The 12,184-nt window shown below is 40.0% G+C and overlaps 1 protein-coding gene across 4 annotated transcripts in view; it reads right to left on the bottom strand.

The window, feature by feature from the left end:
• Positions 1-12,184, bottom strand: part of CDC14A (cell division cycle 14A) — a 174,130-nt gene that overhangs the window by 133,535 nt on the left and 28,411 nt on the right. For all 4 annotated transcript variants that reach the window (XR_006601838.1, XR_006601837.1, XR_006601836.1 and 1 more), the window contains exon 4: positions 4,137-4,229. Coding sequence is in view for 1 of the 4 variants with exons in the window: in XM_004775179.3 (XP_004775236.1) it covers positions 4,137-4,229 (93 nt within the window). In the remaining 3 variants the exon portion in view is untranslated. The remainder of the gene's footprint in view (positions 1-4,136; positions 4,230-12,184) is intronic.

The raw sequence follows: 12,184 nt of genomic DNA, 5'->3' as shown, positions 1-12,184 counted from the left end.
AAAGGCAAGGTAATGATGTGACTTGATGCAGCAGGTACTGCCCTATTTATCCAATTTGGCACCCTTGGACTCTGATCTCTGCTTTGATTTTACATCTTTAAAGATCAGAGTGGACTCAGTCAAGATCACAGCATTCTGGTAATGACGAAGATACCACTTTACACTTCATGTCCGATATGATCATTCTCTGTTTCCCTCTGAAGTTACCTCAAGGGAGTTAACTTCCTTCCTTCTTCCATATTTTGTCATCGCATTGTTCATTCATTGTGTAGACACAGAGCACCTACTATGTGCAGGGCACAGTTCTAAGCTGATGCCCAGTGCTGAAATACTGAAATAGATCCCAACCAGTTGGTAAATAGCTGCAATCTGCAGCATCCCACGCCCCTCCACACCGGCCACCTCATCTCTTCCCTGGGACTCCCCCCATGCTGGACTTCCCCATGACTCAGCATAACAGGAAGGCTCCATGGTGGCCAGCTTCCAATTCAAGTGGCGAACTGCTGGGCCTAACCCCTTGTTAACTGTTTTATCCCCTCCCAGACACAGCAATGAACAGAACAGACAAGGTTCCTACCCTCTAGTCTCAGAAAGCGATAATAAACAAGCAAATACATAAATGACTCAGATAATTTCATAGAGCAGAGTGCTATAAAGAAAACAAAACAATAAGGGACTAGAGGGTGACGGGGGTGGGGAGGGCAGAGTAACACTTGAAAAGACGTCTCTCTGAGGAAGCGACATGACAAGGAATCAGGAAGGCAAAGGTTTTAGGTAAAAATGCTTCAGACAGAAAGAACAGAAAGGCCTTCTGGTGGGAATAAGCTTGAGATTTTCATGGTTAGAAGGCCAGCGTGATGGGGGCATCCTGAGCAAGGAGAACAAAGGCGTAGGCAGGGCCAGATCAGGGAGGATCTTACTGGCATTGGTAAGGAGGTTGAATTTAATGCCAAGAACAGTGAGCAAGCACTAGACAGATTTGAAACAGGGCCGTGAATGATCTAATTTATATTTTTTAAAGATTCTTCTGACAATTGTGTGGCAACTGTGATTAAACAAAACCAAGAGTGTAAAAAGGAAACAGTGTATGATGCTCTGGTGGTCATCCAGGTGAACAGCGACAGTGACTAGAGCTAGGGGACAACAGAGATGGAAAGCAGTATTCTGACTCAATATATGTTTTAGAGGCACAGCTGTTCAAACTTACTGATGAGTATATGTGGGAAGAGGAAACAGGAGGAATAAAAATAACTACTATTCCTTGTTTCAGCAAGCCACTGATGGTAGTCCAATTACTAAGTAGGCAGGGACTGTGGCAATAAATAGGTTCATAGAAAAAAGGAATAAAAATTCTGTTTTGCCACAATAAGTGTGAGATACCAGGGCACCTGAGTGGCTCAGTGGGTTAAGGCTTCTGCCTTCAGCTCAGGTCATGATCCCAGGACCCTGGGATGGAGCCCCACCTTGGGCTCTCTGCTCAGCAGGGAGCCTGTTTCCCTTCCTCTCTCTCTGCCTGCCTCTCTGCCTACTTGTGATCTCTCTCTCTCCGTCAAATAAATAAAATCTTTAAAAAAATAAACAAGTGTGAGATATCTTTTAAACATATAATGTGGAGATACAAACACGCAGTTGGATATTTGACCTTAATAATAGGAAGATCCCCAGAAGATTTCAGCTTATCCAAATAGCAACATTTAATACATCTGTAACTTCATTGAGATATATGTATAAGGCACATTACTGACTCTCTTCCTACAAAACTTGTGCCAGCCATTACATGCATACACACAACACGAAGACACCAAATTCTCTTTAATGAAAGAAGATAATTCTTGGTTTTCACTTTTTTAAGCGTTGTGTCAAAAAGCTTTCTGGGGAATGCATTTCCAAAACTGGAAAAGAAAATCAATTAGGAAACGAACGGCACAAGAATAATTACTTTACATGGCTTCTCTAGACTGTAATGAGCATGGGAACCCTAGCTCGTGCTGCCCTCAGCACTTCTTCAACCCTGCTGAGACTATCCTTCCTTCATCTGGTTGCATTAACGTGGTGGAAACGTCTGCGGTAGATGTATCGTATCCCAAGCTCAATGCATCTGTTGTAACTGAACTTCCTTTCAAAACTCCAGAGGTACCACTGGTGAAATTAAGGATGACCCCAGAAACAGGAAGGCTGGGCATTAAAAAGAAGAGAGGGAGGAGGAGAGGGTGGGAACGAGAGGAAGGAGAGGAGAGAGCAGCTGATGACCTCTTCTTGATGGCAATCCCTTATGACAGAGGACTCCCAGAGAACATTTACACGCATCACAAGACCCCTCAGGAAAGACATGTTTGCTCACGTGGCTGGAATCCAGAGGTTATTACAAGCGCTCCGTATTCTAAACATGGTGCCAATTCTCAGTTTCGTAAGAGTAGTAATTATCAACGCAAAGTGAAAAATAAGTCTGCCTGCTTAATTCAGCCTACCAGCACACTTCACTGAAGCTTCAGGCCAACAGCCAGCTTTTTGTGCACGCTTTTAAAATAAAAGCAATAGTTTGGCTACCACTGCAAATAATCCTCGTATCCTCAGAATTGGAAGGAAACCTAGAGGTCATTATAGCCAACCCTATCATTTTACAGATAAGGAAACTAAATCAAGTGAAGAGAGATAAAGTGGCTTAGCCATCATCCCAGAGACGCTTCAGGATGAAAAAATGTTTTTAGTCACGATTCTTGATATTATACCATGCTGCCTACAGAGTGAGAAGGAAAAGTACTGCAAGGGCTGATATCAGGCTTTACTGGAGCTATTATCAGGGGCAGAGCTGGACATCTCAGCCCTGGAAACAAGGCCCCAGGCTGCAGTCAGGCTGTCTGCTGGTCACTATTCTCAGCCTGCACCCTAAAATAACTGAGAGTCTTTCCAATGCCACCTCTGGTCTTTTTCCCCCATGGCTTCTGGTGTGATGTGGCAGAATCTGATGGATAGTAGCTGGTACCTCCTTTCGTCAAGATCTTCTGAAGGAGCCCCTGAAAGGATCCCACAGCATGTGCTTCTAGACCCTCCCCAAGGATGATCAGAAAGGACGCCTCGTCTCCTGCCTTAGACCGACATCCTCCTAAGTGGGTATCACATATGTCCCTAAAAAGCTAGTATAGGTTCCAGAGGAGTGTTAGCCCTGATGGTTTCTGCCTTCCAAGTTTTGTCCAATCCCAGTATATAGAGAAAATTCTAGAAATAATCACACCAAAACTTTCCAGCACATTCACATGGAACTCAGGTTTACATTTTAGCGATTACAGAGAATAAAAATTCCAATCAAAATTATTTGGGGAAAGTCCTATCCAGTTCTTAGGGAAGTTGTAATACATGGAGGCTTCATAAATAGTTTGCCTACTGCAAACACATGTACAGATTAATAAATAGACTGATAAAAATAATACTAATAACCCATCCCCATGCAATCTATGATTTCCTCTTTGGCGAGAGGCACACGTCAACAGTCTTTAAAAACCTTCCACTATACTGGGGCACTTCAAATGGTTCAGTAATCCAACTCTTGATTTCAGCTCAGGTCATGATCAGGGTTGTGAGACTGAGCCCCACATGAAGCCTGCAAGCCTGTTTAACTTTCTCTCTCTCCCTGTTCCACTGCCCCTCCCACCCCTCTCTCTTGGGGGGAAAAGAAAAAAAAAAAAGACCTTCCACTATAGGGGTGCCCAAGTGGCTCTGTCCCTTACATGTCCAACTCTTGATCTCAGCTCAGGTCTTGATCTTAGGGTTGAAAGTTCAAGCTCCACGCTGGGCATGAAGCCTACTTAAAAAATAAACAAAATGAAATAAATAAAAATAAAAATCTACTATATATTCTTTTACCTAGAAATATTCTTTCTGGATATTCTTTTTTTAGAAACACCTATACAACTGCAGGATCCAAGCTACCTATGGCAGTTCTAAAATTCTCTCATTAGCTACTAGGAAATAAAATCTGGGAGTTTAACATCCCATGGATAGTAGTCCCCATCCATTTCCAGCATGCTAATAATTTTCACCATCTCCCAATTCCACTGAGAAAGTGGCCTGGATTTTATGTGACAGTGGTAGCATTCCTTTGGCCCGAATATAGAAAATAATCGTGAAAAAGTACTTACGGCATAAGCACCTATCAAAAATGCCGCATTTGCTCTTTTCCGTTGATCAAAACAGGTGTAGTGCACTATTTTCTTTCTTGATAAACTGTATGACTAAAAAGAGGGAATAAAAAGAGTGTAACTATAGAGACAATGTTAAAATATACAGAAGATAAACATCTCAACTTCCAAGATGTGTCACAATCAGTGAAATGTAACAACTTTCAACTTTTGTTTCTATGCCATTTGTACATGAGGGTGGAAGGTTACTGGCCATAGACTTTTTGCAGCCAAATCCTGATGCAAATTTGACAACAGAACAGATATTTCTCTCCAAGAAGGGAGACATGCAATGGGAAATAATTAAATTACTGGTGTCTTTATTAGTGGGAATATTTTTGAAAACTTAATCTTTTATGTAAAATCTAATCATCTTTTCTCTTTTTTGAATTTTTATTATTGAAGTACAGTTGACATACAATGTTTTATTAGTTTCAGGTGTACAACATACTGATTCTATAATGTTCATCATGATAAGTGTAGTTATCATGTGCCATTATAAAACATTAATACATTATTGATTATTTTCCTATGCTCCACTTTTCATCTTCTTAACTTACTTAGTTTATAAGTTTGCACTTCTTTACCCATTTTATCTACTTCATCCACCCCACACACCCCCTCCTCCTCTCTGGCAACCACCAGTCCATTATCTGTATTTATAATCTGTTTGTGGGGGGTCTTTGTTGTTACTGTTGTTTGTTTTGTTTTTTAGATTCAACATATAAGTGAAATCATATGATATATGTTTTTCTTGGCCTTATTTTACTTAGCACAATACCCTCTAGGTCCTTCCATGTTGACACAAATGGCAAGTTCTTTTTTAAGGCTGAGTAATTATTCATCCTTTTTCTTTCCCTAAATACCATACCCACTCCCAGAAAAGTTATCTGAACTTTTCATATTTTAGTTTATTTTTAAATGTGTCAATCATCCTATTTTCCTAAGAGCACTAATAGTAATATTAACAGAGCATCAATACTCATATTTTCTTTCTAGAATGCTCTATAGAAGTCTGCTTTTACTTATCTGAAAATAAATGGTTAATAGGAAAAGACAATGCATCAAAAGGGTGATATCAGCAAACATCTTAATACAATACATGGATTCAAGCAAACAGTTATTAAGCACCTGCTCTATTATAGCATGCAATATGCTGCATGCTCAAGTACTCAACTAAATCCAAAAATCAGCAGCTTGGTTAGGCTATATACATGCTAAACATGAAAAGTAAAAAGCTGTTAAAGTGAAATCAAAATAGTCATCAAACTCAAACATAAAACAATGAGAACCTGATGCAACTCAATGAAATCTGCTCAATTTCCTCATATGTCAAAACAGTTACAGCAGTTTTCAAAATGCAGATACATAGGTACCTTTTAATATTCGTCTGTAAATTCAAACTGACTGTAAAAGCAGCTTTTTATACCTTACACATTGACCACAACCCACAGAGTACCTGCTTTTACAGCCCCTTCAAAAATGTGAGAGAGCTCGACTACCTCCCCTTCTTCATTCACCTTCATTCCACCTGCGAAACTCTTCCAGTTCTGACGTCTATTCTACATGAAGCTGCAATGTTCCAGCTTTAATGAAACCACAGAAGACTCAGCTATATGTATCCCAGCGATGAGCCTGGAAACCCTCACCATTCCTTTAGGCATTTCTTTCCTAATCAAGAATCACTTATTCTGAAAATGGCATTGCTCTTTTAAAGTGAACTTCGAAAAGGAAGGTTTTGCCTCAAAGTGGGTCTCATGACTGAAGTCCTCATTTTCAGACAGGCTTATGAAAATACCCCTACGAAATAAAGCTTTAAAAATACATTTTATTCAATTCAGTTCAGTCAATGCACTTAAGTTATCTAAAGACTTCAAGGTCACTATCAATAGTGCTGAAACATATCTCCTTGCTTCCACAATTTGTTGTTTGCTTTCTTTCTAAGATTTATTTATTTATTTATTTATAAGAGAGAGAGAGACAGCACACAAGCAGGGGTGGGGGACAGAGTGAAGGAGCAGAGGGAGAGAGAAAGGAAGAGACGCAGACCTACCCCTGAGCATGGAGCCCCATATGGGGCTTAGTCTCACAACCCTGAGATCATGACCTGAGCCAAAATCAAGAGTCAATGTTTAGGGGAACCTGGGTGGCTCTGATGGTGAGCATCTGACTCCTGGTTCTGGCTCAGGTCATGATCTCAGGATTCTAAGACTGAGCCCATGTAGGGCTCCCTGCTCAGTGGAAACTGCAGCTGCCTGCGGACTGCTTGAGATCTCTCCCCTCCATCTCCCTCTGCCCCTTCCCCCACTCATTTGCTCTCTCTCCCTCTCTCTCTCTCAAATAAATAAATCTTAAAAAGGGTCGGATGTTTAACCAACTGAGCCACCCAGGCACCCGCTTCCTCTGTTTGAAACCATTGTCCACTGGACATTTCCTTTTGTTATTTTATTATTTGTTGGCTTGCTTTTGCCATTTATTGTTCTCCATCAGTAAGTTAGGCTTGATTTACCAAAAGGAGAGTCAAGGCCGGTAAAACCTAAGCAGATTTTGTGGTGTCTGATCCCAAACCTAAAGACTGCCTTCTACAGGCTGGGCATCCACAAACATGAGCCAGGCTTAGCATAAGGACTCAGCTCTTTTGGTCCCCAACCTGTCACTAATTACATTTCCTGGTTCCCTGAAACACCTGTGGGGAAGAAAATACCCACAACTGATCTGGACGTTTGGATTGTCTGTTTTGATGCCCTTTTCCAGGAAGAATTTAGATTTCACAACAGACTATTGCTATTCTTTAATAATGTGAAACTAACTTTATTTTACAAATCTATTCACCAAAAGGGACAAACTCATAAGGCTGTGCTTTTGTCACCAATAGTCTTTTTGGATGATTTCAAACGTTTTGCATTTGCTTGGTTTTTGTTCTTTTACTCTTCTTTTAAAGTGTATGGGATATACCTTAGTATATGTTTCAGAGACCATCCTATAATGAAGCTAGACGGTGAAATTCTAAAGGAAACTTTCTTTTCACTAAAACCTACAAATTTTTTAAAGTAAATATAATACAAATTCAACTTTATAAGAATTTTTCAACTTTATAAGCTTTCAGAAAATACATCAGATAATGAATATTCTTGCAAAATACACCTTCAAATTTTAACTATTTTAAAATATCTCCTATTGGAAGCTGCCTATAGGATGGAAACAGATTTTTTTTTAACATCCATCACAATACATAATTACAGAATTTTTTTCTTGTGATGAGAACCTTTAAAATTTGCTCTTTTGGCAACTTTCAAATATATAATATGGTATTATTAACTAGGATCATCATGGTGTACATTACAACAACTAACTTTTTAACTACAACTTTCTAACTTTCAGGAAAATTTTTTAAGCTCCTAGCATCTACCATGCATAGATATTTTGGGAATTCTCTTGTTTTTCTCAGTGAAGTCTCATAAGCATTACAGTCAAAAAATGATCCGCCTAGTGAAGGTTGCCAGTGAGTCCCAGGTCAGAACACAAAGTTTCAGTTCTCACTCAAGGAGTCAAAACTAATTCACAATAAATGATAACAGAGAAAACTCTTATGTCTTACTGGCCTTGTCCTAATTTCCTTCCTGACCATGGCCAGGCCTTCCTCTCATAGGTCACCCTGCCCCAGTCTTACACCAGCAATGTTATCATAACATAGCAGATATTCTGGTCCTGGAATAAAAAATTTCAAGGATGGGGCGTCTGGCTGGCTCAGTCAATAAAGCATACAACTCTTGATTCGGGGTCATGAATCCAAACTCCACACTGGGTGTAGAGATTACTTAAAAATTAAAAAAAAAAAAAAGTTTTAAAAAATGACCTACTACATATTAAAGTATTCCAGAAGAAACAGTACAATCTATTGGAGACACCAATGACTCAAGTCCCTTTAGAGAAACATCCCTGAAGAAAGAACTTCAAGATCTTTCCTGGAGGAACTTACCATTGGAAGAGAAAGGTACAGACTAGAGACAAGAGGACTCTGATTTATGAATGAGCCCAGTAGATATTTTCTCAGATTCTGCGCTAATACCAAGAAAAAACTTCATGCCTCCAAACTGAACTGCGTCTTCCTTACTTTGGTGCAACTCCTCTGTGGTTCAGTATGCTGACCAGGCCCTTCAAGGAGAGCACTTGCAGAGGCACCTGGGTGGCTCAGTCAATTAAGCATCTGCCTTCCACTCAAGTCATGATCCCAGGGTCTTGAGATCAAGTCCTGAGATTGAGTCCTGCATCAGTTTCCTGCAAGCAGGGGGCCTGCTTCTTCCCCTCCCGCTCCTCCTACTTGTTCTCTCTCTCTCTCTCTCTCTCTCCCCTATCTCAAAGAAATAAATAAAACCTTTAAAAAAAGAAAAAAGAAAAGAAAAGAAAAAGGAGAGCACTTGCAAAGTTAGACCACCACCTCTAGCTTCAGTGAGCTACCTGCTCTATTACAGACACTTTTTGCTTTACATGAGAAGTTCAGACATTACAAAAACACTGTACAATAACAAAGTTAGGACCTGATAAAACAAACGAGCGTAGTCTTAAATATAAAGAGGAGAATATCACAGAAGGAATACTAAGACTTCTGGACTATTTGCTTGCTCTGAAGCAAGCCTGCACACGACCAATTACAAATGATAACCTGCAGCCCCCACTCACATATATACAGCCTTCTGAACCCTCTTAACCTAAGTGGATGTAGTCAGCTCTCTCTAATAAGGACAGCTAACATTTATTGCTACATTCTATCATTCTCTAAAGCATAGAAACACTACCAAAGGGGTCCAATTTGACCAGAACAGTGTGACTCCCAAACCAGAGGTCCTGGGCAGGCTTAAATAATGAGAATTCTGTGTCTCTGTTTTACCAAGAGAACAAAAGCTAAGAGCCAGAGAGGGCCTGGCTTATCACACTAGGCCAACATCTCCTATGTCAGGTCCCAGAGAGTGGGGTTCTCTCAGCGAGTATGGTAGATGGAAGAAATCCACAACTCTCTTGCTGAGCTTGTTTGTGTAAATCCCAATTATAAGGCCAAAACAAGTTTCACGATTCAAAATTTAAATAATTCTCGGGCCAACAGGGCCGCCAACAGGGCTGGCTCAGTCAGAGGAACATGTGATTCTTAATCTCGGGGCTGTGGGTTCAAGCCCCCTGCTGGGTGTAGAAATTACTTAAAAACAGAAATCTTAAGAAAAAAGAAATAAACGTGCATTTAAAAAAAAAATTGGGGGGACCTGGGTGGCTCAGTGGGTTAAAGCCTCTGCCTTCAGCTCAGGTCATGATCCCAGGGTTCTGGGATCAAGCCCCACATTGGGCTCTCTGCTCAGCAGGGAGTCTGCTTCTCCCTCTCTCTCTCTGCCTGCCTCTCTGCCTACTTGTGATCTCTATCAAATAAATAAAATCTTAAAAAAAAAAAAGAATTGGTTGAATTAATCAATTATTACTAAAACTTTTCAGAAATAAAAAACAAATATCAGGCACCTGGGTAGCTGAGTCATTAAGCGTCTGCCTTTGGCTCAGATCATGATCCCAGGGTCCTGGGATTGAGGCCCACACTGGGCTCCCTGCTCAGCGGGACGCCTGCTTCTCTCTCTCCCATTCTCCCTGCTTGTGTTCCCTCTCTCACTGTCTCTCTCTCCTTCTGTCAAATAAATAAATAAAATCTTTAAAAATATATCAATCTAAATTATATTTTATTGTTATACTTCATTTTGTTAACAGGCTGTTTCTAGGGTAACCTAGGGAGCTTATTAAAACACAGATTGCTGGGCCAAGAATGTTATTTCTAACAAGTTCCTTAGTAATGCTTACATTGCTGATCTAGGGACAGCACACGGATAATCTGCTATGCTACATGAAATTGTGACTGGTCAACCCCTGGAAATGTTTTACACAACTACTAAAACACTGTCCATTTGGTCGAGTAGCCCCAAAAGACATATTTAAATTATCTTAGGAACTCCAAATAATTCCATATGCCTTTTAAAAACATGTTATTAAAAACACATTTCCCCAGATTCCTCAGAAAACTGTATCACAATTTGTAAATTCTTGCATTCCAGATGATAACAATTTACAAAAAGATCCTTTAATGATTCAATAACTGAGCTGCCTTAAATGGCATTATTCCAGAAGTTCCAAGTTCAAATGCCCTCAGAGACCAAGAATTTGAAGTGGGTAAGTTGGTAAACTAGAAAAGCATGCCCTATCCCAAGCAGACTTAGCTCCATCCTCCTACTCCCATGTAGGAATCTGGGCCCATAATCACGTACTTTAATATTTAAGAGAAGCCCAAAATCCAGAATTAAATGGAAATTTTCATAAATTACAGATGTTAACCATGAATTCAAAAATTTTAAACAGCATTCATGCCCAAGAAAACACTACTAAACTGAATGTAGCCCATAGGCAACCAGTTTGCCAGATCTGTGTACCAAGATACTGTGGCTTAAGAAAGTTCTATTGGCTTTATCGGCATGAATTGAGCAGCTGTTACGTGTCAAAGACGGTGCTGAACAATGGGGTAACAAGGGAGCAGAACCTTAGTCTCTAGCCTCATAAGCTTTCCCAGTCTAATGAATATTTGATGCTAACCAAGGGGGAAATATTGACCAAGGCTTATTACAAACAAAAGAGAACAACTATCTAGGGATGCCGTCATCACAGAGCAAAGACCAACGGAATGATCTTAATTACAGGGACAGCAATTATTTCCTTTAGCAAGGTTAAAAAAAATAGATAAGAGATACAATATAGTATTGAATATCTATTGAATAGTATATCTAGAATATAGTATTGAATATCAATTAAATATACGATCAAACCTCCAGAAATTTCCAGAGCTGGACTGCTTACCTGAGAGTCAGAGTTTTACCACTTGCTATGAAAATCATGACAGGCATGCAATCTAGCATATAAATGTTTAACGGTACTTGTAAACCAAAGTACTCCGACGGCTACGAGAGAATAATAAAAATTAAGATAAGGGTATTGACCCCAGTCAGACGTTTTCTATCTCATAAAAGAACGCTGTGTGAAAGGTTGCATTCTGGAGACCTCACTCCTGCAGAAAAACAAGCCACGGCAATTCAAAGAGAGAAAATGCTGACATGCTACAGGAATCACAGAGAGCCCAGGCTATACTCGGATGGCGGTGCCATATACAAATCATGCACTTGTTCAGCGTAGGGCAGGAGACCACAAACTACTCAACCATTCAAAAACGAGAGGTGGCGCCAGGTGGTGTAATTAAGCTCAAAACCAAAATGAGCTCGTGCACATGCGTGCACACACACACACACACACACACACACAAAGAGTTAATGCATAATTTCGAAACACAGATTTTTAAGCAGCCTTTTGGTAAAGTTGTCTGCCATGCTTAGAAGTAAAATCTTCAAGTCATTTGGTTGGAACACCATGTTTAATTAAACCGTGTGAATGAGCCTGATAGAGCTAAGGAAGACATTAGTGCAGCCTGGACAATATGTTCTTTAATTAATAATAATAATTTAAAAAAAAAAAAAACAGAGCCCATGCACTTCCCTAAACAAGCAAGCTTGGCCAGTGATGGTGCTCAGATTATAGCTCTGGGGTTGTGGTGACCAACGCATCATTCTCTTACAGGTGACTAGGCTAGCCCAGTAATGGCCGCAGCAATCAGCGTCTCCAAAGCAATCAGTTGTCATCTCATTGCAAAAGCGAGAAAATGAACAGGTCCTCCTGTCAGCAGCCATGACCTCTACATGTTTTACCTCCAACTTTCCCAGGAAAGGGATATTCTTGAAAATTTTCTTTGGCTGTACAAAACAAAATATGGTTTAGGTTTTTATTTTGAGCTAAAACAGAATAGGTTGAGTAGTTTCTTTAAAAAGAAAAAGATGTCTCTGTATGGTCCATTTTATTTCAAACCCAGTATGTTTCATCAGTGAAATGGCACATTTGATCAGAGCAGAAGTGAACACGTCAGAGAAAAGTTGCTCATCAGG

Source organism: Mustela putorius, unplaced genomic scaffold (assembly GCF_011764305.1).
Source record: "Mustela putorius furo isolate JIRA1106 unplaced genomic scaffold, ASM1176430v1.1 tig00003853_pilon_pilon_pilon, whole genome shotgun sequence".
Classification (NCBI taxonomy): Eukaryota; Metazoa; Chordata; class Mammalia; order Carnivora; family Mustelidae; genus Mustela; species Mustela putorius.
Note: the sequence above shows the minus strand (reverse complement) of the source record. Positions and strands in the feature narration are given on the sequence as shown.